Here is a 24589-nt window from a genome sequence, read left to right on the forward strand (position 1 = left end):
CAGTTAACTAACGTGTTGCTGAGTGTTACCTGCCACTTCCCGTCTCCGTCCTTTCAAATTAAATTTCGACATAGTAGAGCCATATAGGTTGTGATTTATTTTGACAGGGCGCAGCTCACAATATACTTATTTTATTTATACATTGTGGGCACAATTTTATTTAGTTCAAAATCAAGTTTTATACACATCCATCATGCAGGTACAATGAATGGAGTAAAATATTTTATATTTTGCTTTTAGGAGATGCAATGAGGTCATGAGGAAACAAAGATGTGTTATTTAACAGAAATGTAGCACAAGGAAAGGTTAAAGCAGTGCTCTGTTGATTTGATTTTGTGTAAAGTTTTGGTGCAATATTTTGATTTATATTTTCTTTGTGGAAATGCATTGACTTCAGGTAAATAATTATTATATTTATGCAAATATATGTACATTATCAGTAATATTGCATAGCCGATCACATGGATATGAAAGCGCTGTTATGTTTACGTGACAATCCAATAAAAATATTTTACTCACTAAAATTACTGAATAATCGTGGTAAAATATCGTGATATCAATATTGACCAAAATAATCGTGATAATCATTTTGGGCAATATCGTGCAGCCCTACGTCATTGTGTCACAATGACAAAGTCACCATCATCATCTTTCTGGCCATCTGAACTCTCATCAGTGGTGTCGTTAAGTGGAATTGAGATGTCACTCTCTCCTGAGCTACTGTAGACTATCACTTTCTTTTGGTGACCAGCGTATACAGCCATGCCACTGGCACAACTCTCAGAAATGTACTTTGCACTAGTTGCTCCGTGCTTGTGGAACCAACTGCCACCTGACAAATGTGATTCCCCCTACATTTCTGCCTTTAAATCAAGGCTCAAAACCCATATGTACACCCTGGTGTTTCCTCCCCATTAACCTCTGCACTACTTACTTACCTCTGCACTACTATCTGTGTTTATGTGGATGTATGGGCTTTACGTCTTTTATTTTGGTTATTGTTATTTTACTTTCATTGTTTACCTACTGAATGCACTATGTACAGCACTTTGGACAGTGCACACTGTCATAAATGTGCTTTTATAAATACATTTTACTTACTTACTTACTTATAACTCACCCAGGCCCTTGCGCACAAATCACCCCATCCCCAGAATTTTGGATAATAGGCATGATGCAGCAATTTAGGGTTGACATTGTGCTAACTATATAGACTCAAAGTGTAGCATACCAAAGCACTAAAACATGTGTCAAATGTTTTCAAACGTGTCTATAATTGTTCAGACACAATAATCAAAAAACCTTGATCATGGAAATTTTACTTTGAAAGGCAAAACACAGTTTTTTGAGCTTAAATGTGCTTATATCTTATTCCTTGTGTCTCCCTTCTTTACAGGATGAGTCAAATGGATGGCTCTTCTTAAATATGTGGTCACATTTCCAATTTCTTCCACGGTTTTCTAGAAACAAGGGGTTTTGCAACTTCCAAAATGCACAAATCACCCCACCTTCCCCTATATATATATATATATATATATATTTTTTTTTTTTTTTTTTGGTGGAAGTCCAGACCCAGTATCGGACGGACCTGTTCATTCGCTGTACAAGAAAATGTCAAATCAAATTCAGACAATTAATTAATACTAAAGAATACACCATTACCATGCATTGCTTCTAATTGTATTATTGGGTGGGCAGGACAGCCTGCCTCCAAGTTATCCACCCGCTTATAGTGGTCACTGGTCAGCAGCGCCGGCCCGAGGCATAAGCGAAATGAGCGGTTGCTTAGGGTCCCGACTGCCAGGGGGGCCCCCCCAAATTTATTTTTTCATTTATTTATTTTTTTTAGTTTGTGTGTTTGATATCAACATCATATTATGTTAATGTCAATAAAAGGAATACAATGTTTTGGTAGATAGTTAATATCTTAATAATTGAATCAGTTCATCTGGGAGGTAATCCGAGGTTAACTGATCACGTCACGTTCAAGTCCATGGCATGCACAGTGTGTATTGAGTTTTTATTTAAAAATATTTGAAAATGGGGCTGCCCTCAGTTGCCCATGCACTGTGTATAGTCTATAGCAGGGGTGTCCAAACTACGGCCCGCGGGCCAACTGCGGCCCGCGGCCCGCTTTTTATTGGCCCGCGGCCGATTTTAAAAATATAATGCAATATGGCCCTTTAAAAAAAAAAAAAAAAATTTTTTTTTTTTTTTTTTTGCATTTCTTAGTTAACCCACTAGTGCAGGGGTGTCAAAACTGATTGATTGGCCCTTGGCACATTTTAAAAATATAATGTAATATGGCCCTTTTAATTTTTAAATAATCTAAATGCACTCATTATATTGCAGAGAAATATGTCCCATAAAAGAAAAAGAGCATCAAGCCCATCCCAGAGGACCCTGCATAATATTTAAATTTAAATTAATATTATTATGGAAAATCTATGTTTCCTTCTCCAATAGCTTCTAAATCATCTGACAGTGTTTACATTTTTTTTTCATACAAAATTCTTCAGCTTTAGCCTCTTAATTTCCCTCTCAAAGTGCACCAGATTCATGCATTTCACTTTAAAAACTTAAAAAAATCTCCCGGGGGGGGCATACCCCCGGACCCCCCTTGGAGGGGCGGGATCTCAGCTGGCTACTATTTTCACCAAGCTGGACATTAGACGTAAAAGCAGAAAACACTGGGTGTATCAATGGCATTTAACAAGAGGGGGGATGTATATTTTTAATGTGCAAGTAAAGTGTTGCCGTGAAGAAGGATTACAATTTACGAAGACACTATGAAACTAAACATCAGAGCAGCTACATGTCCTGATAAATGTGTTATTTTTGCAAAGTGGCCCGGCCCTTCGTAGATTTTTCTGTATGTGGCCCTCAGTGAAAAAAGTTTGGACACCCCTGGTCTATAGCCTATTTCAGCCTTGTCTGTGGAAAAAAAGATAACTGGACAACAGAGTTCTTCTGCTTCGTTCCTCTCACTGCATTTAAATTAATTCATTATATTACAGAAAAATATGTCCCGTAAAAGAAAAAGAGCTCCAAGCCCATCCCAGAGGACCCTGCATAATATTTAATTTCTAATTTAAATTTCTATGGGAAATCCATGTGCCTTTCTTCAATAGCTTCTAATTCATCCGACCCAGTGTCTCCAAATTATTTGTTCACACAAAATTCCTCAGATTTAGCCTCTTGATTTTCCACTGAAAGTGCACCAGATTCATGCATTTCACTTTAAAAAGGTAAAACAAAATCTCCCCCGGAACCCCCTAGCAGGGTCGTGACCTCGGCTGGCTGCTATTTTCACCCAGCTGGACATCAGAGGCAATAGTGGAAAGTAGTGTGTATAGTATATAGCTCTGGGGCCGTATTCACAAAACAGTTTATCTTAGCGCTAAGAGTACTCCTAAGGAGCACTAAAAGTTCTTAGTAAGGAGTAATTTCTTAAAACCTATTCACAAAGCTGATAAGACCAACTTTTACTAAGGAGTGGGAGGGACTCCAGGGCTCAACGCTAAGGTTTTTTTTCACTTGCCCGACCGGGCAAGTGGGTCTGAATTCTACTTGCCCGAAGTCAATTTTTACTGGCCCCTATATAATTTTTTTTTTATTAGTGGTGATAAATATTTGTTATATTCGCTCTTTATTTATAATGTATAAACACATCATGGACAGTGTTATAGATGAGTTAAGGATCATACTGAAAGTGGAGGCTATTATTCAAATATTATTTGAGTTGGAACATTTGTAATTTTTTAGTTTCTAAACCGACAATAACTGCAAATGAGACGTGTTTTATGCAAAAAAAACACAAATGTTTTTTTCTTGTACCTTATTCTTTTTTACAACAGCAATTCTTTAGAACTTTTTTTCTGTAAGACATTTTTTTAGGCCTACAACAATCTGTTTTAAACGTTTTTTATTATCATTATTAAAAATCTCAACTTTTGGACACAGGACAGGCTGTTTTGAACACTTTTCCAGTAGTTTCAAGCTTCCACTGCCTCCTGGTATGAGAAATGCCACCTCAGGTCCATTTATTAAGATGTAAATGCAGGCTGTAGAGATGTTCCTCTGCTAACTGTTGCTGATGTTTGTGTTGACCTGCACACATTAAACTGGTAGTAGGCTACTAGCAGCAGAGCTAACGTTAGCATCCTCGCTAAACTACTACTAGATTCACTTTGGATGCATTTAAAAAACGCAAATATTTTTGCTGCTTTTCAGACGGCTGGGGTCTACTTATTTAGGCTTCTCGTTGGCTTTTGTACTTTCTGTTACACCAACGTAACGCGTGTAGTTCTCTTTCCTATCTCTCTGACTGTGTGTGAGAGACGCGCACCAGTTTTTTGCCGAAATCTGTGTGTGTGTGTTTCGGCGCTGGAGCCCCGCCCCCTTCACTAAACGGAGCAGAGGAGAGAGATGCAACGGAGCAGACACAACTACTCACACATAAATTAGATAAGTAACATAGCATAGGCCTAAGCGTTTATTTAATAATGAGCACCAGCTCTATATGGAAAAATACCGTGGATAGATGAATTTTATTTGGCGCTATAAAAAATAAAAATATTATTATTATAATTTTTTTTCAATAATTTCGGGAAAACTCCGGTTGCCCGTTCGGGAAAGTGGGTTGTCATAGTTACTGGCCCGACGTGGCGTTTTACTTGCCCCGGGACGTTGGGCAATCCTTATTGTTGAGCCCTGGACTCCTTAGCTAAGACTAGAGGGCGGTGTTGACCCTGTTGCTATGGATGACGTCATGTTCATACCTTCTATGCCCACAGTGATTGGCTGAGAGGGAATGAGAGCTAAGAGTGAATTTATGATGGAAACACTGTGGGAGATATCCATATCGTGTCGCTGTATTAAAGTAAAGAGTTTTTATATACAATTAATGACAAGTGACACTGATTTAACATGAAACCAAGATACTGCAGGGTTTCCCACACATTTGTTCACAATTAACCTACAATAGCGCCACATAGGTCTATTCATTTTAAATTTTACAATGATTTGAATTGGAAAAATATCCTCATTGAACAGCTGCACGCCATGCACTCTCACTGTATTTCTCTCAATGGCGGACTATGCAGCAATAGTCAGACAGCGACAAACCAGGAAATTCACAATTTAGAAACAACAGCCGGCGAAATCGTAAAGTACATGCGGAAGGAAAAAGGCGAGACGCGCAACTATACAGTAGCGGATCTGTGGAACGGAGGAGATGCTGCGAAGCGCCACATATAGGCCTACTCTAGTAGGAAATTAAACCCAAACGTGACACCAACAGTAACTTTCAGTGCATCATAAACCCAAAGCAACTGGAGGAAAATGAACTTAATAAATATTTTTTATAACAATATAATAAATATAAATGTGTCTATACTTTCTAAATATAGCTTTACTAAGATCATTAAACCCTTACAGCTATTAAAGGTACCTTTTATAAAGCTCACTAGCATTAAATCTCTCCAAAACACCATCAAATGGTTGTCTGTGATTTACTCTTAGTGACTTAGGAGTCCTCTCGAGGACTCCTAGCTTTTTATAGATTTAGGAGCTAGTTTTAGCGCTAAAATGCTTTGTGAATTACACTTATCTTAAAAAGTTAGGAGTCCTAAAATTAGGAGTGAAACACCCCTTATTTTTGAGAGTTACTCCTAAATCAGCACGTTAGGACCTACTCTTAGCCTTAAAATGTTGTGTGAATACGGCCCCTGGACTACCACCATCCAGGTTGCCCAGTCCCAAAGCTTTCTCTTCAATCAGCTAAGACTGCCTACAATTAAAAAAAAGATACATTATGTTGTATATAATGCATATTATATTTTATTCATAAACATTTGGGAAAAAAAACACGCAAGAATCAAATCTCCCACACAGCAACACTCCAAGTTTATTTGCATATTATGTTCTACACAATTCACAGTAAATGTGCCAAAAAGCAGACGCATAGATCTTACAAGGGCTAAAAATTTCAGCTCGCGCGCTCTTCGGTGTCTCTGCCCAGTGTGCCCACCTAAAATTTCTAAAGGCCCACCCAAATCTAACTGTCTAGAACCAGGCCTGCTTAAAGCTCCCATATTATACACTTTTCGGTTCTATTATACACCATATTATATGGTCTTAGTGGTCCCTAACACGTTTTTCTTTAATTGTTTGCTGAAAAAAACTTTCAGATAATTTATTGTACTATGCTGATGTTCAGCTAATCTCACAATGGCCTATTTTTTAAAAAGAGCTGCAGCTCCCCTCGTAAATATACAATCTTTGAGCTCCCCCCGCCCCTTGTCCGGAAGCGAAGCCAGATACGCCTCGCCCTCTGTCTGTCAGGGCCGTGGACCAATAACAAATAGGGGTGTGGGCTGCACAGTGGAAGCTTCTGGCTTTCCAGTTTGTGAGGTCAGAAACGAGGAGAATTCTGACTGGAGTATATTGGGGGGGGGGGGGGGGAGGGGTGGGGGTTTCAGAAAGGGGGAGAGTGAGAAAAGGAGAGATTGTTATTTTTTTAAATATTTTGGCAGTCTCTAGGCACACCGTGGACCCATGGATATGTTAGAACACATTTAAAAAGTGCATTTAGCATAATATGGGACCTTTAAGAGAGTAACCCCCTAACACAAACAGCAACTGAATGAGGCTGCGTTGAAAGCCTGGAAAAGCATCACAAAAGAAGAATGCAAAAGTCTAGTGATCAATGGGTCACAGGCTTGATGCGGTTATTGCAAGCAAAGGATTTGCGACAAAATATTACGTTTTAATCACTTTGATTTATTTAAAGTCTATCTGTTCCAATACTTCTGCTCGCCTAAAAATGTTGTGTTCCTTTTCAAAAAATGCTATCTTCTAAGTTGTGTATCGGATCCAGATGTTAATACCTGGAAATGAAAGCTGAAATGTTGATCTATTGTCTCATATTCATCTTTGTGTCAAACCCAAATGTTTCCAGTCTACAGCAAAAATAAAGGAATTGGCCTCACCGTTCCAATACTATTGGAGGGGACTGTATCTTACATAGCCGATATATCCTGCAGCCCTACCTCAGCACCAAAGAGAAGCTGTCAGAACTGCTTGACGGGGTTACACTGCAAGGCCCAGATGACATGGAGGACTGATTCTCAAATATTGAAGTCAACGAGCTAGAAGCTCATTTAAGGGAGCCGTGCATCCGTCCACAGGAAAACCCCATGGTGGAGTGGTGCAAGATCAACAGGGATCGATAAAAAAAACTCAGCATTCTGGCAGAGTAGCACCTGCTTATCCCCGCCACCTCCGTGCCAGTGGAGCGAGTGTTCTCCGCCGCGGGACTTATTGTGAACAGAATGCGCTCTCGCCTTCCTCCAGAGCACGTTGATATGCTGGTTTTTCCTCACCAAAAATTGATTTCGGTTTTCGGAGAATCATTTTCCATTGGATGTATTTTTTTGTAAAAGTGTAAATTAGGCCCAGGGTTCGACATAACGTATAGCCCGATGGCCCGGGGCCAGTAAAATCATATGCAGGGCAAGTTGACTGGCCAATCCCAGTTTGTGTATTTTTTGTTGACAACATCATGATTCGCTAAAGTACACGCGAGAGACGCTATAACCCCGCCCTCCCGCCTTACTGGCTTTTTCAAACTGGCGGATTTTAAAAATGTCTTCTTACGAGGAAACGAAAAGAAAGCGTTAATTTTTACCGTCCTGGAAGATGGAACCTTTGTGGCAGGATACACCTGGGACGCGTGGGGGAGTTGGAACCCGATGTGCCTTGCAATACTTTCCATTGAGGACGTCGAAGATGTCTACGCGTTTGGGCTTATGGTAACAGGGTTCCTGCTGTTTGGAGTTGGCGGGTTCCTGTTCTACCACAACGTTAATAAGGCGTTGGCAGCACATCAGGCCATTGATAAGCTGCCCGTCTTCGAGGGCTTGTGCCGGGTTGTCAATGCACAGACTCACGCATTAAGCGAGGTGAATCGCAAGCTGGAAGTGATTCCCGGACTTTCTCGCAAGGTGGATAAAATCTGGGGTGGCATGGGCAGACCGTAGGCGCTTGAAGAAGGCCACTGGATTTCGGCTATTTCGATTACAACCAGTGACTCTAAGACAGGCTGCACATTCCAGCGCCTAGTCTCACTCGCAAAACAAATTTGCAATCTCTCAATTCGGCTCCCTGCACCGACCTTGATAGGTGCTATCTCTTCTCTCTCTGGGATGTTTATGCAGAAAGACGCTCTACCCCCTCCCTCCCATGACCTACTCTCCCGTGAACTCTATGTCTGCCTGGGCCTCGAGGTTGTCTCCATGGAATCGCTCATACCACCTGGCGCATGAAGACTCCCGTTATGTCTGGACAGATTTAGATAAACGGAACACACATACACACACAAACACACAGACACATAGCACACATGCCCCTGACCACTCAAGCCTTCTTGACTCCGTGCCCCCTCTCCCTCCCTCGTTGCAGACCGGATGCTGCGGGCGGGGCGCGCCTGTCGGCTGCGTACGACCCCTGGTGCCTGGGCTGTGACAACTACCTTCCCATAAACCCCTAACCCGTTCCTTTAATGTGCAATGTCTACGAGTCTTATTGTTTGTGGTGTTTATCATGTTGCTTATTGTGCTAAGGTGGTTTTTCACTGATCACGCACTGCACTCCCATAAGGAACGTAGTTCGAGATTGGCATTTTTTTTAACCTGTCTTTCCCTGTTGTCCTCTTTTTCCTTCTAAGAAATAGGAGCGCGGCGTATGCTAGACGAACCTACAGTTACACTCTCTCCTGTCCACCCATGTTATTGTCACTGTCTTCTATGTTTCTTGGTGGGGTGTGAACTGAAATGAAATTTTGTTTTTCTGTAATGGTGCAATGACAAATAAATCTGATTCCGATTCTGATTCTGTTTGTGTTTTTCATGTCAAATTGAAAATATTTAGCTCCTCAGTATTTTTCTTCTAGGCTTTTACACAATGGGTTTATAACAAAACACTTGTGAAGGGTAAGCTATAGTTTAAATTGTTTTTAGGAAGCTAATTAGTTGTCAGATGGTTGTTGGCCTTGATGCTAGCAAGAAATTCCAGTTGGGGTTGGTCATCACATTTTTTGGGGGGTTGGTTGTCACATGTTATCCAAATGGTGCAGCCAGGAAAGGAACCCAATAACAAAAGAAAACGTCAAGCTGTATCCTCACTGACACCCCAGAGAAGGAGAGAATTGAGCAGGAAAGGCAGCTAGCATGCAAAAGAGAAAAAGGGCAACAAAATCAAAACAACCCAGTGCATCCCAAACTAGACCAGTTGCCAAGGCTACTGCACCCCAGTGCACTCCACCCCAGCTGGGGAAGAAGAAACAGAAGAGAAAGAGACAGGAGGAGGAATCTTCATCAGATGAAGAGGATAGTTTGTGTTTGGTTTGTATGGAAACGTTCTCCAGCACCCGTTCAGGGGAGGTAAGGGAGAAGTGTTGTATGTGCAACCAGTGGGCACACAATCTCTGCTTAGTTAGAGTGAGCAGACCCTACATTTGCCATCACTGTAACTCAGATAGTGAATGTGTGTATCCTAGTTGAGTAGGATATTATTGTTAGACCTATTTGTTTTGTTATGTATGTTGTTACATACAGTAGGTTGGTCTTAATATGGATTTCCTTTTTGTTAATTCCTTGCTCATTTTGTGTTAAGATGCATAAAGTTATGTAGGCCTATTTTTCAACTTGACAATGAAATTAAACTTTCAAATGTAGTTCTGCTTTCTTGCCTTCTTCTTAAGATTTTTCCCATAAAGATAACATTGTGACAAACAACCCCATAGTGTGTGTGTGTTAAAGTGTCTTTGATGGTAAATTTCTTCTTTATTACAATAAGTTAGAAAAAGTGAGGGGTTCACATTTCAAGCCAACACCTTAAGCTTCAATTTAATGTAGGAATGACTATTGAAAGATGTTAAGGTGATGAGCAATTCTCACTAGAGTGAAAAGTGTGCCTACTTACCAGGGTCTCCCCTAATATGGCCCTTACATTTTTTTTTATTTAATTTTTTTTTGGGAAAATCCATGTGTCCTTCTTCAATAGCTTCTAATTCATCTGACACAGTGTCTCCAAATAATTTTTTCATACAAAATCCTTCAGATTAAGCCTATTAATTTTCCTCTCAAAGTGCACCAGATTCATGCATTTCACTTTAAAAAGTTAAAAAAAATCTCCCGGGGGGACATACCCCCGGATCCCCCTAGGAGGGTCGGATCTCGGCTGGCAACTATTTTCACCCAGCTGAACATTGGAGGCAATAGCAGAAAACACTGGATGTCTTAATGGCATTTAACAATAGTCAATGATTTGGTCAGCCATAACATTGGAGAGGGGCCCCCCTAATCAAGTTCTGCTTAGGGGCCCATGAAGGCTTGGCCCGGCTCTGAGGGGAAATGTGTCTGTTTAATTTCCAAGGAAAGTGTTGCCCTGAAGAAGGATTACAATTTACGAAGACACTGAAACAAAACATCAGAGCAGCTACATGTCCTGATAAATGTGTTATTTTTGCAAAGTGGCCCGGCCCTTTGTAGATTCTTCTGTATGTGGCCCTCAGTGAAAAAAGTTTGGACACCCCTGATCTATGTAAAGAAATGGCGACAGTATATGCTGTTTTATAGCATTTGAGCGATAGCCTACTGATGTAAACCTCAAATGCAAAATCCTCAGCTGGAGATCGTTTGTTGTCAACACCAACGCTGTTGACCGCAGCAGTTATTTCCTTCCTAACTGCTGCCTTCTGTCGTTCTTTGATGCCGCTTGTAATGCTCCGAAATGAAGCTCTTTTTTTCTACTTTCGCTGTTATTCTGTCAATTTCTACTTCAGAGAAGTTCCTCTTCTGTGCCGTATTGCGCATATCCATGTCGTAAAACCTCTGGGCGAGTCCTCTAAACTGAGAAAATATAGGGGCCTGATACGATTGTTTTCAGCCGCCGCATTTATCAATAATGGCCTGGCGTACGCTGAGATTGGCGAGATACGACTGTTTGATAAATCCCACGCGATACCTGGCGTAGGGAGGTATTTGCACCAGAATCTGCACCAGTTTCCACGCAAGGTTGATAAATGAAGGCCCAGGACTTTGAGTGTATTTTGTCTAACCTTCTCTGGCTCTTTCATTTGATTTGCATCACAGATCCGAAAAAAATTAATGAAATGTCCATATATTCGCTAAGCTCGCCCAGTTGTGTTGGTTCGTTGGGGATGTCACTTTAAACATACTGTAGGCTACAAGAAACGAGAGGAGACGTGTAGCAAGCAGCTATATCGCCTATAGTAGACAGCTGGGACAGAAATTATAACGAGCCATTACATTACAAGCCTCAGACTGCACTGATTATCTCAATTAAATAAGATAATCAGTGATAAGATAAGTCACGGCTTGCATTTGCAAACGCGTATCCTGAAACAAGCTCAAAACAGTCAACTTTATGATGCCCGTGTTTACGTGCATAGGGATGTACGTGACGCATTCCTACAGCTGACTGATACACATTGGGACACCAATCCTCCCTTTTAATGGCCCGTCGCAATATTCTTCTACTACTTTTAGAAAACAGATAAAAGGTGGGTATTTCTTAAACATTTTCCATCGGTATTCTTGGCGGTTGGTTCAGTTAATAGTTCAACAACTGCTTGTAATTTCTGCTTTGGTACTTGGCTCCGGAGTCGGCTTTCTGCCCAATTGTATGACGACCCCGCCCACGTTCAGGAGGTACTATTTGCAGTGGAAAACGACCCGTGCTGCTACCAAAACAAGTTGAGTTAAGTCGAGTTGAGTCGAGTAGAGCTACATGTGCGGTGGGAAAGCGCCATAAGACCATATAAAATTGACAGAAAAGTGCATAATATGGGAGCTTTAAAGCTTCTTGACTCCTGCCACCACTAGGGCTGGCCCGAATACCATTTTACAGGCTTCGAATATTTGTTGGATTTTCCGAGCCAGTATTCGAATACTCATTCTAAAAAACACACCATCAAAACCAACATTAATAATCCCAATGTACTCACTGAAACAGAGTGTGTGAGCCGAGAGAGCAAGCTGCGTAGTCTGGTGATGCTTTAGTAACTTTCTAACGGTAATAAAGTCGGAGTTCCTTACTTTTCCCCGTGGGAGCGAACAGCTGTTGTTCCGTTCCAAATCAGCTGTCCTCTGTGCCATCGTAACCCTTACAGGAGTTTTTCAATTCATCCCGTAACATGCATCTTTTCGGGGATTTATAAATCCATACGAAGATCCAATATTGAAATTATTTTGTGTCCATATTATATCCATTATTGACCGCGTATTCCTGTGATGCAAGCAAGTCACTGTTGATGATGGGCAATAGCAGCGCCGCATAGCAAAAGTAGCCTACACAATCAGCTGAGCTAAGCTAACGTTAGCATTACGCCAAGCATTACTTTTCCTTCCAAAATCACGCTAATGTTGTGGTATAGAGTTAAGAGGAACACATAATCTATTCTTCCTCCATCTCTCGCTCCCTACTGCGCTTGGTGCCGCTTTCAGTTTGCCTCACTCTGGTAACATCCGGTAACATCACGTAGCCTGCAGCTGATATCACCGGTAGCGCTTTGAAAGGTCAGCGGCCAAAGTTCAAATAATTCGATAATATATTTTAAATTAACGTCTAATTTGTATTTTACACTTTTTGTATAACTTGTGTATCTAAATATTATTTGCTGACAATCTGTTGCAGTTTGAGCTACTTTTGCATAGAAAAAAATAAAAAAATAAAAAAATTAGCTCCGAATACTAATTCAACAAATGAATACTCGGATATTCGAATAATTCGGGCCAGCCCTAGCCACCACAACAGTCAACACTGTACAATGAAACTTTCTTATCCAGCCAGGTCATTGAGACATTTAAATAAATTATGCCCTCACATTCCTGCTAACAAAATATGTGCCCTATCAACACCATTTGCAAGGGGATATTTTTATTTTGACATTTATTTTATTCAATTATTAAAAATATGTTTCACTTATTAAGCCTATTTCTATTTTCCTTGTTTTCAGTTCAATTAGGCCTATGTTCAAAGTCATGGTGTTAATAGAAACAACCTTGTTAATTTAAATAAATGCATGATGTTATTAAATCAAACTGTCTTTAATAATCGTGATTATGATTTTTTCATGAAAGATTAGCCCTACCGTCTTCGAATTTCCATGGTTTGGATCAATTAGAAACAATTACATTATTAAACAGGTAATCATTATTAGTATTTTGACTTCATATCAACAGGTTGTTTATTGAGATTTCATCAGAGAGTCAGTGAGCTCCATGGTAACAGAGTGATTGACAGGCTGACTGAATGCTCTTTAGCTGGACAGAAACTCCCCTCTCCTAACTCCACACCCCTCTTAAATACACAAACTTTTTGCCTTTACTGTTGCACAGTCGCGACACCAAAAAACTGAGGTTGCGTTCCGAATCGCATACTCTTTCTTTTTTCTGTTCTACATACTACATCCGACGATAAAAATAATCTAGTTAGGATGCAGTAGGCATACTATTGGGACATACTTTACTCTCTTATTTCATCATAAGATTGCCTCTTGCTTTTATATCCGTCGCATCCCCGTTTGTTTTCATATGGAGGCTTTGTCGATGTGACGTCACTTCACGTGCACACTGGATTGTGGGTCAGAATCGCCCAAATAGGATGCAGTTTTCAACAATAACAATCTTGGCCACATGAAGTAGGACATCCGGGTACTTCTAATCATCCCACATCTGGCCACAAGAATCGGGACATCCTAAATCTTTTTTCTACATACTATATAGTAGAAAGTATGCGATTCGGAACGCAACCTAACTTCTAACTCGAGTGTGGCTATTTTGACAGCAAATGTAACAGGCCTACGCATGTGTGGAGTGGAGCTGTGATGTCATAGTTATCAAAGGGAACAACATTGCTATTCACATGGTGACGCTGGAGTAGTGTTTTGAAAAGATTTCACTCTGGAACCTGGTTTCAAAAGTTTACGTTTTCAAGACTGCAAACGCTGTTATCATGTAAATGATAGGCCGCAAACGTAAAAATACCTTTGTGTTTGTGCCGTTACCGTGTAAAGTGCCTCTTAGATTGAGGTAGATGGTGAGTGAGTTGACTTACCTTCCCTGTCCAGCCAGTGTTTGCGCTGGCGGTAGAGCAGCAGCTTGTTGTGGACATATGGCAGAAGGAACTTGACACACCAACTCTCAACACCCAGCTTGTTCTCCACCAACACAATGGGACTGCGGTTGTAGCGGGCCTCGGGACACGGGATCACTCCAATCTCATCACTGAGGGAGCAGACACTAAAGATGAGGGCTCAGGGAACTTTTGACTGGTCGTTTATGGACATAGAAGAATCATTCTGACCATACACTGTGTGCACAATTATTAGGCAAGTGAGGATTTGGATTTAAGCATACCAGGTGAAGTGTATTTGCGTAATGAGTTAAGGTGTGGCCTAAGGAGATCAACACTCTATATCAAGGTGTGCATAATTATTAGGCAGTTTCTCTTTCTCAGGCAAAATGGGCCAAAAAAGTGATTTAACGGACTCTGAAAAGTCAAATTGTGAAAATTCTTTCAGAGGGATGCAGCACTCTTGCAATTGCTAAGATATTGGGGCGTGACCGCAGAACCATCAAACGTTTTGTTGCAAATAGCCAACAAGGTCGCAAGAAACGCATTGAGAAAAAAAAAGACGCAAATTAACTGCCAAAGATTTGAGAAGAATCAAACGTGAAGCTACCAGGAACCCATTATCCTCCAGTTCTGCCATATTCCAGGACTGCAACCTACCCGGAGTGCTGATAAGTACAAGGTGTTCAGTGCTTAGAGACATGGCCAAGGTAAGGAAGGCTGAATCCCGACCACCACTGAACAAAACACACAAGTTGAAACGTCAAGACTGGGCCAAGAAATATCTGAAGACAGATATTTTCAAAGGTTTTATGGACTGATGAGATGAGAGTGACTCTTGATGGACCAGATGGATGGGCCCGTGGCTGGATCAGTAACGGACACAGAGCTCCACTTCGACTCAGACGCCAGCAAGGTGGAGGTGGGATACTGGTATGGGCTTGTATTATTAAAGATGAGCTAGTTGGACCTTTTCGGGTTGAAGATGGCCTCAAAATCAACTCCCAAACATACTGCCAGTTTCTAGAAGATACTTTCTTCAAGCAGTGGTGCAGGAAAAAGTCTGCATCTTCTGCATCTCCATCACATGCATCGAAGTACTCAATTGCATGGCTAGCCAGTAAAGGCCTTAAGGATGAAAAAATAATGACATGACTAGAGCTGCAACGGTTAATCGACGAATCGATTATTAAAATAATCGCCAACTATTTTGATAATCGATTAATCGTTTTGAGTTATTTTTTTCATAAAAAAATTCCAAATTCTCTGATTTCAGCTTCTCAAATGTGAATATTTTCTGGTTTCTTTAATCCTATTATGACAGTAAACTGAAATATCTGTGTGTTTTGGACATAACAATACATTTGAGGACGTCAACATGGGCTTTGGAAAATTGATCAACATTTTTCACCATTTTCTGACATTTTACGGACCCAAACACTAATCGATTAATAATCGATTAATCGAGAAAATAAATCGACAGATTAAATCGATTATCAAAATAATCGTTAGTTGCAGCCATAGACATGACCCCCTTCCTCATCTGATTAAACCCTATTGAGAACCTGTGGGCCCTGCTTAAACGGGATATTTACAGTGAAGGAAATCAGTACACCTCTCGGAACAGTGTCTGGGAGGCTGTGGTTGCTGCTGCACAAAAAGTTGATCGTCAACAGATCAAGAAACTGACAGACTCCATGAATGGAAGGCTTGTGACAGTTATTGAAAAGAAGGGTGGCTATATTGGTCACTGATTTAATTTTTTTGACATGTCGGAAATTTTTATTTGTAAATTGAGTCGTTTTATTACTCTCACTTTAACAGATGAAAATAAACAAGTGAGATGGGAATATTTTCGTTTTTTTATTTAGTAGCAGAATAATTCTGCATACTAATAGTTGCCTAATAATAGCAAAACGTATATATATTCTCGTAAGAAAGACAAAACCTCACTTTTACTTTCGTAAACATTCAGGTTTAGTCTTTAACATTTTGGATTGACCGAGAGCACTGTAGTTGTTCAATAATAAAATTAATCCTCAAAAATACAACTTGCCTAATAATTGTGCACAGTGTATAGTGTGGCTTCCCTTCTGATATCAAGTCAAATTCTCAGGAATATATGGACAGCTTATGAAAGAGCTTCTGCTCAGAAAAAAAGGAATAGCTCCGTCTTCTAATCTGTGTAGCTGCTTTCCATTCAATCCATATCAGTTTTGGAAAAGAAAAACAAAAAGTAACCCTTTTTTTAATATCAACCTTTCATCCACATTCAAAAACAACAACATTAAAACATGAAATCAAATTTGTTTTTCCAATTTACTCAAATGGAAATGGATTGAAAGGAAGATAAACACATACGCTGTGTACTCTAGCCTTTATTTTGACTTCCTCATGGTAAAATCAATCCGTTTCAGGGGCAGATGTGCAAATATTTTAAAAGAATTCATCCACAAGGCTCCTGGACCTGATGACATCATTCACCGGGCTCTCAGGGTGTGTGCAGACCAGCTGCACTTAAACGTATGCTCCGCTGCGAAGCAAACTAGGTTAGGTTAGGTTTACCTAATTGTCCATGCAGCACAGTGGAGGAGGCTTCATCATGATCTTGGGTGATTTTTCCTTCAATGGTGCTTGAGACCAAATGCAAAATGGCCTGAATGCAAAATGCAATGTGTGGCGGACACTGCACATCACCCTATGTCAGTGCTTCTCAAATGGCGGGGCGCACCCCCCTGGGGGGGCGCCGTGAGTTGTCGGGGGGGGCGCGGGCTGCCTTGATTTCCAACTGACCAAAAAAAAATTAAAATTAAAGTGCTAGCAAGCGCGATGTGTGCTTGTGTATGGTCATATCGGTCATATCCGCGCGAAAGACCGCGATTTGCAGTAAATATATGTCCACATGTGTCTCCAAGTGTCTCTGTAGGCTATTTAAAAAGAAATCAAGAAAGTAGACTAATAATAACATTAATGAATTATTTATGAATTATCGCATCACAGAAGCATATAATAATAGAAAAACACCACCTTAACTATGTTTACAGTTTAAAAATGTTTTGAATGAAATGCAAACCTCAGGGAATCATTTGCTCTTGTTTCTCTGTCCTGCAATTCACACAGACTGAGCAGTCTTGTTTAAATGTTACAAATTGAGCTAATAAACTGAATTTTGAATTTTTTTGCTGCAGAAGTTATCTCAGCTAATTTTTGTTATCTAATTTGATAATAAGGTGATTGTATGCAGAATGCTCGTGCCAGAAACTCATACAGTGCAGGGTTCGACATAACGTATAGCCCGATGGCCCGGGGCCAGTAAAATCATATGCAGGGCAAGTTGATTGGCCAATCACTGGCCCGCCCGGGCCAGTGACTGGCCAATCACAGTTCAGTATCTTTTTGTAGACTATATCATGGTTCATTGAAATGCGCGTTGAGAGTCGGAATGAAAGCAGTGTTTATTTAAGGCTCAATATAATAAACCTAATATAAATTATATTTTTTAATGAAAGGCCAGTGGACAAACGATGCGTGGGCGTTTTGACAGGAGGAGCAACAAGCAGGTGCACTCTCGCTCCGTTGGCAGAGCTGCCTACCGTCCGCCTGCAGAACATTATAACTGCACTTTTCCTTTATCTGCCGCTGTAATGTTACAGTATTTGCATCCAAGCCCCAATGGTAATACAAATGAGAGGCGTTATTTAAACGCTGTGAATGCGTCTCCGGTGATTGTGTCGGTTGTAGACAGAAACGAACGGAGGGACTCCGCTCACTGTACAGTTCCTATAGTCGCGCAGTTTGGCACTGTGTTTTCAGGCTCGAGACATTCAATCAGATCGCGGAAGTCTTTCCCATTGAAATCGCTAACGGGGGGAATATCCCCGGTTATTATTTTAGCCACAAACCACAGTTCATCTGCGCGGCGGCTCACTCGCTGGCGAGATCACACGGTGAAACGCTGCTGTGATCGGACGAAGGCATTGTGTGTTTCTAAGGTGATTTAACGTCATAGTCTTAGATGAGCGTTTAACTTATGCTGCATATTTTGCACTGCATTGTTTTTTATCAATAGTTTGAAAAAATGGTCCCACACCGGACTCTTATGTGAAGCTGACACTTCATGGAGAAGTGACACTCCTGCAGCGCGCTCACGACCAGACGTGAACTCGCATATACGGTGAAATCTCCCATTAAAAAAACGGCATAACCAACTGATTTTCGGATTTCTATTCTATTTTTAAAGTCAACTTGAGCGCAAGTGGAAAACCGGTCATTCGGTCGACACATTCACATCCCTAATATGAAATGAGAAAGTAATAAAAACAGCCTACCACACCAGAATGATCAGACCTTCATCTCTTATTTTTTTTTTATGTTTGAACATGACTTCTGCAGGTGAACTATTCATTAAACTGCCCAAATTCAAGAATAAAAACAACCATCAAACTACTGGACTTTAAAATACTGGCCGACTCTTTCAACATACTTTCAGTTGTAGGCTTCAAATTCAATATGTTTGCCTGGTTTTATATTATGTGTATGAGCAATATCAACATTTCATATAATTAACTAAAGGAAAAATAACCAAATCTAAAGGAAATATCTATACTGTTACAGTATAGATATTCCCTTTAGATCTGGTTCTTTTTCTAATACAGGTATTATAATTATTGACACTAAATTATGAAGAAAAAAAAGTGTGTGCAGGGCCAGTGAAAATATACAAGGGGCCAGTAAAACTCGGATCCACTGGCCCGGCGGGCCAGTAGGAAAAAAAAGTTATGTTGAACCCTGCAGTGGTTTTGTACAGATAAATAAATAAATATTAGCAGGTTCTCAATAGTATTTCAATTTAGGGGGGGGGCGCGAAAAAATGTCTGTCCCCTAGGGGACACACCGTTGCACTTAGAAACACAAACATTTCACAGAATGTCCATCCCCACCCCACGGGGTGTGCTATTATTCAGTTTTTTGAATTTCCACTAGGGGGCGCTGTTATTAAGCCCCGACTGAAAAGTTTGAGAGGCCACGCCCCGCACACCGTAAGTCCGATTCACTTGACATTTCTCACACGTGTATGTTATGCCTCGTTTCCAACGAGTAGAGCGGGTCGGGTCGGAGCGGCTCAGAGCGGGACAGCTCACTTTTAAGAATCTCAGTGTTGTTTCCACCGCCGACCCTAACCTTACTGGTAGGGCGGGGTTTATGACCCTACCCTTACTGGTAGGGCGGGGTTTAGGCTGGACTGCGATAGCCGCCGCCAGAATGTGGGTCAAACTATCGGGCTGTGGAACAACTGTGGTCAAGCCAGCGGTCTCTCGTTTTTGCTTGGTCAAACCAGCCGCTTCTTTATTTATTCCCCCCGTGTTGTTGAGAGCACAGAGACGGCTCGGTGCAACTGATAGAGACATTGAGCGAACAGCGCTGGCTGCGGCAGCTTCGTGACATCGTAGCAGTGGGACACAGTGTAGCCAACTGATTAATTTAATGACGAGGAAAAACACCACACAATAAACAGTGCCGCGCTCACATTTTCGCCAAAACACACTGACTCTTCACTCTAGCCGAGGTGACAACACAAGGCGGAAATGATTCTTTCGACCAACTGTGGTCAAGCCAGCGGTCTCTCGTTTTTGCCTGGTCAAACCAGCCGCTTTTATTCCCCCCGTGTTGTTGTGAGCGTGTATTTACTACTATCTAGGCTATGGCGTAAACACACAGAGACGGCTCGGTGCAACTCATAGAGACAGTGAGCAAACAGTGCTGGCTGCGGCAACTACGCAGTGGGACACAGTGTAACCAACTGATTAATTTATTGACGAGGAAAAACACCACACAATAAACAGTGCTGTGCTCACATTTTCGCCAAAACACAAGACTCTTGCCGAGGTGACTACACATGGCGGAAATGATTCTTTCGGCCAATAAAATGACGGCAGTGTGTAGCTCCGCATTTTCGGTACCCTTTCAGGCGGCTAGTACCCCTATGGAGGAGTACTGAGATTTGGAGCGGCTCAGAGCGGTTAGGTGCGCTTAAACCGTACCCTACCCAACTTTTGGCAAATGAAAAGCCAAACTACCCGGACCGAACCGCTCCGATCCGACCCGCTCTACTCGGTGGAAACGAGGCATTAGGGTGCTCTACAAAAAAGCCTCTGGGACCATAAAAGTCTGCCTGGGAATATTTTCCACTAATTAGCATAAACTGAAAAACAGGGTTTTGAACACAACTTTGTCAAATTCTACTCTATAAACACCAAATTTCTCGCAAAGCCTCGGGGGACTACGATGCACATGCCCGTAAAATATTAGTAGGCTAGCTTGAAAAACATGGCCGCCATTGACCAAAACGTTTATGCAGGGGCGGGGCTTATTAACAAATTGGCCATAACTCCTTAACCATAGGTCCTATCATCATCGAACTTGCTGGGTATGTGAAGTCATGTGGTAGCATGTCCCTCGAAGCTTGTCGAGATTAACCCATAGGGGGCGCCACAAATGCGAAAACCATAATTCAAAATTGCAATGTTTGACAGGCCACACCCCTTTCCCACTCACTCTGATTGACTTGAAATTTCTCACACATGTACAGCTCATGGTGCTCTACAATAAAGCCTCTTGAACCATAGGGGTCAGCCATGATTTTTTTTCTCATCCCAAATTTGCATGACCTGAAATACAGTCAAGTGCCATCTACTTCGTGGATTTCCAACCTATCATCACCAAATTGTGTACACACTATCAGGGGACCGACATACACATGTGTATAAAGTTTTAGCGAGATAGCTAAAAAAACATGGCCGCCCTTAACGAAGAGAGCGGCCATTTTCCTGCCGTTTTGCCACGATTGCGACCTTCAATCGGCCACAACTCGGGACTCGAGTTTGGAAAGCCCGACTAGGAGAGGAGGAGTATGGTTTATCCGCTCTTTATTTTCCTTCTTTCACAGGCACAGCAGCATAGATCGCGGGAAAAGAACAAAAGCTTACATTCCGCTCGTGAGGAGACGTTAGAACAGCTGTTGCAACCCGCGAATTGCGGCCGTTAATAACATCCAGAAACTGTAACTTATAACAGCGATCGGGACTGCATGTACTTACTCACACACAGGTGATTCACAAACTCAAATAAACACATTTCAACTGTGGAATGATCGACTACTGCGGCAACATGCACGCTCACACACCTGACCGAGAGAGAGAAGAAAAGGAAACTTACTAAACTGACGTAATCTAAAGGGAATATCTATACTGTATAGATATTCCCTTTCGATGTGGTTATTTTTCTTTTAGTTAATGATATGAAATATTGATATTGCTCATACACATAATATAAAACCAGGCAAACATATTGAATTTGAAGCCTACAACTGAAAGTATGTAGAAGGAGTCGGCCAGTATTTTAAAGTCCAGAAGTTTGATAATTGTTTTTATTCTTGAATTTGGGCAGTTCACCTGCAGAAATCATGTTCAAACATTTAAAAAAAATAAGAGATGAAGGTCTGATCAGTCTTTGTGGTGTGGTAGTGTTTACTACTTTCTCTATGCATTAGGGATGTGAATGTGTCAAACCAATGACCGGTTTTCCACTTGCGCTCAAGTTGACGTTAAAAATAGAAGGTTATGCCGTTTTTTTTAATGGGAGATTTCACCTTGTATTTTCAAACTATTGATAAAAAACAATGCAGTGCAAAATATGCAGCATAATGTTAAACGCTCGTCTAAGGCTATGATGTTAAATCACCTTAGAAACAAACACACAATGCCTTCGTCCGAGCAAAGCAGCATTTCACCGTGAGATCTCGCCAGTGAGTGAGCGAGTGAGCCGCCGCGCAGAAGAACTGCTGGGTTTGTGGCTAAAATAATAACCGGGGATATTCTCCCCGTTAGCGATTTCACTGGGAAAGACTTCCGCGATCTGATTGTAGATCATGAAAACACAGAGCCATGTCGGCAGACAAACTGCGCGTCTAAAGGAACTGTCCAGTGAGCAGAGTCCATCCGTTCGTTTCTGTCTACAACCGACACAATCACCGGAGACGCATTCACAGCGTTTAAATAAAGCCTCTCATTTGTATTACCATTGGGGCTTCGATGCAAATACGGTAACATTACGGCGGCAGCTAAAGGAAAAGCGCAGTTTTCACTTCATTTTCTGCACCTCAACCCCTGCTGTGGGAAGAAAAAAAGGGGGCAAAGTAAGTCGATTGATTTGTCGACTCGCAGGCAGACAGGCAGCTCTGCCAACGGAGCGAGAGTGCGCCGGCTTGTTGCTCCGCCTGTCAAAACGCCCACGGATCGTTTGTCCACTGGCCTTTCATTAAAAAATATATTTCATATTATGTTTATTATATTGATAAACACTGCTTTCATTCCGACTCTCAACACGCATTTCAATGAACCATGATGTAGTCTACAAAAAGATACTGAACTGTGATTGGCCGTTACTGGCCCGGGCGGGACAGTGACTGGCCAATCAACTTGCCCTGCATATGATTTTACTGGCCCCGGGCCAGCGGGCCATTGATCATGTCGAACCCTGTGTGCTCATAAGTTTACATACCCTGGGAGAATTTATGATTTCTTGGCCATTCTTCAGAGAATATGTATGATAACACAAAAGCCTTTCTGCCACGGAATGGTTGGGTGAAGCTATTTATTGGCAAACAACTGTGTTTACTCTTTTCAAATCAAAATGACAAAATAGTCCAGGCATTATATTACCTGACCTTAAAAAAATTGCAACAGAAACCATTCCAACTTTTTTTGACTCATGAATATGTAATAAATAACATACTAAAAGTCTTAAGGAATCCATGTGGTGGAAAGTTATTTAAGGTAGGGCTGGGCGATATATCGAATATATGCGATGTATCGCGAGATGTTCTCCAGGGGATGTATAAAATGACCCTATCGCGACCATCGAATACAAATTGGCACATAATGTGCTTTTTTTTAGCCGCCGCCGCAAACTCGCTGGTGTTCGCTTCTCTCACTCTTTCCTGTGGCTCTCTGCCTCACAGACTCACATGCAGTGGTTGACACTAACGCATGCCCGGGGCAAGTGAAAATAATGTTTGGGCAAGTTGATATTGCTTTTTGGTTGCCCGACCGGGCAAGTGGATTTTAGATGAGTTGTCAGTAGTCTAAGCTATTTATTCATATGTTTTAGAGTCCGCAAAACAATTTTTTCCCCGCTAACTCACAAAATAGATCGGCTATATTTATTTACTATTGAGCAGCTGCGCGCGGCAGCCAGCAGCATCTCTCGCACACGCGCACACGCACACGCACACGCACACGCACACGCACGCACGCACGCACGCCTGTGTGCGCGCAGTTTCGCTGTCTACGTTCCGAAAGCCGGCTATATTAGGCTACGGACCTGGTTCCGCTATATTCAAACCCCAGAAATCAATAACGTTTGAGCTTATCGATACCGCTATGGAGTCCAGTAGGTCACATGATGTAATTTTATATATCGAGTCGGGTCATCTTCAACTAATTAGGCCTACTTTGGCGAATTATTCCATCAGTGGTCTGCATCATAGACTGTAAAAGTGTTGTACCTTCGACTGTCTTGAAGAAACTCCTTCAACCCGCTTCAACTCTGTCTCCAAAAAAAATAAAAAATAAAAAATCCGTCCGCTGAGTCGCTGCCGCTGCAGACCATGCTGCAGACGGGCTCGGCACCGTCTCATCATTCATTCAAAGCAGCGGTGATCAACAAACGCAAACGAGAGACTGTGTAGCAAGTCCCGCAGTTAAAAAATGTGATAGTTTTTAAATCCATATTAAAATCTGCAGGATAAGAACTAGTTGGCTTTAAAAAAAAAATCGCTAACCGTTCAAATGTGATGTGTTCAGGTCGGCTCAGTAAAATTATTATTAGGCACAGGTCAATAAAATGACATCATGATGTGTTCAAATGTAACATCAAGAAAAAAATAAATTTAAGTTTTTCGTGAGAAGCTTGAATAATACAGTTTGGGTGAAAAACTTGTTTCCCCAGCAATATAAAATTATTAGTAGGCCTAAATATGGAATTATGACCTGTTTAAAGTCCTATCCTAGCTCTTCTAATCTTATAAGCAATTTAAGCAATAATACCAGTTCTCTTTTAACAAAATAATAGAAAAGTATCGATAAAGATTTGGATTGTGGAGTCTTTATAATGGTATCAATATGAATAGAAATGAATGATCCCCCTCCCTACTTACAGTATAACTGGGCAATAGCTTTAACATGGTGGACTTTAATCATTTTATGGCAGAAGATCACTTTTTGGCACAATGTGACCGTTTTAAATAAGTAAAATAAGTTAAATTTTTCTGAACACTTTTGTGTGGAAGCTCACCTTCAGCTTGACTCTGAGCTAGACTGAGTTTTCTGAGACCCCCAAAACCAGGCCAGGAGCATGGCAAAAAGAGGCC

The 24589-nt window shown here is 41.3% G+C and overlaps 1 protein-coding gene across 1 annotated transcript in view; it reads right to left on the reverse strand.

Annotated features, from left to right (window-relative positions):
• The window catches only part of ptar1 (protein prenyltransferase alpha subunit repeat containing 1), a gene marked incomplete at its 5' end in the record, with an annotated part of 121212 nt that overhangs the window by 90316 nt on the left and 6307 nt on the right, over window positions 1–24589 (reverse strand). The window contains one exon of the mRNA XM_080046337.1: window positions 14143–14312. Within this exon, the coding sequence (XP_079902463.1) occupies window positions 14143–14312 (170 nt within the window). The remainder of the gene's footprint in view (window positions 1–14142; window positions 14313–24589) is intronic.

Source organism: Ammodytes marinus (genome assembly GCF_949987685.1).
Source record: "Ammodytes marinus genome assembly, chromosome: 2".
Lineage (NCBI taxonomy): Eukaryota > Metazoa > Chordata > Actinopteri > Uranoscopiformes > Ammodytidae > Ammodytes > Ammodytes marinus.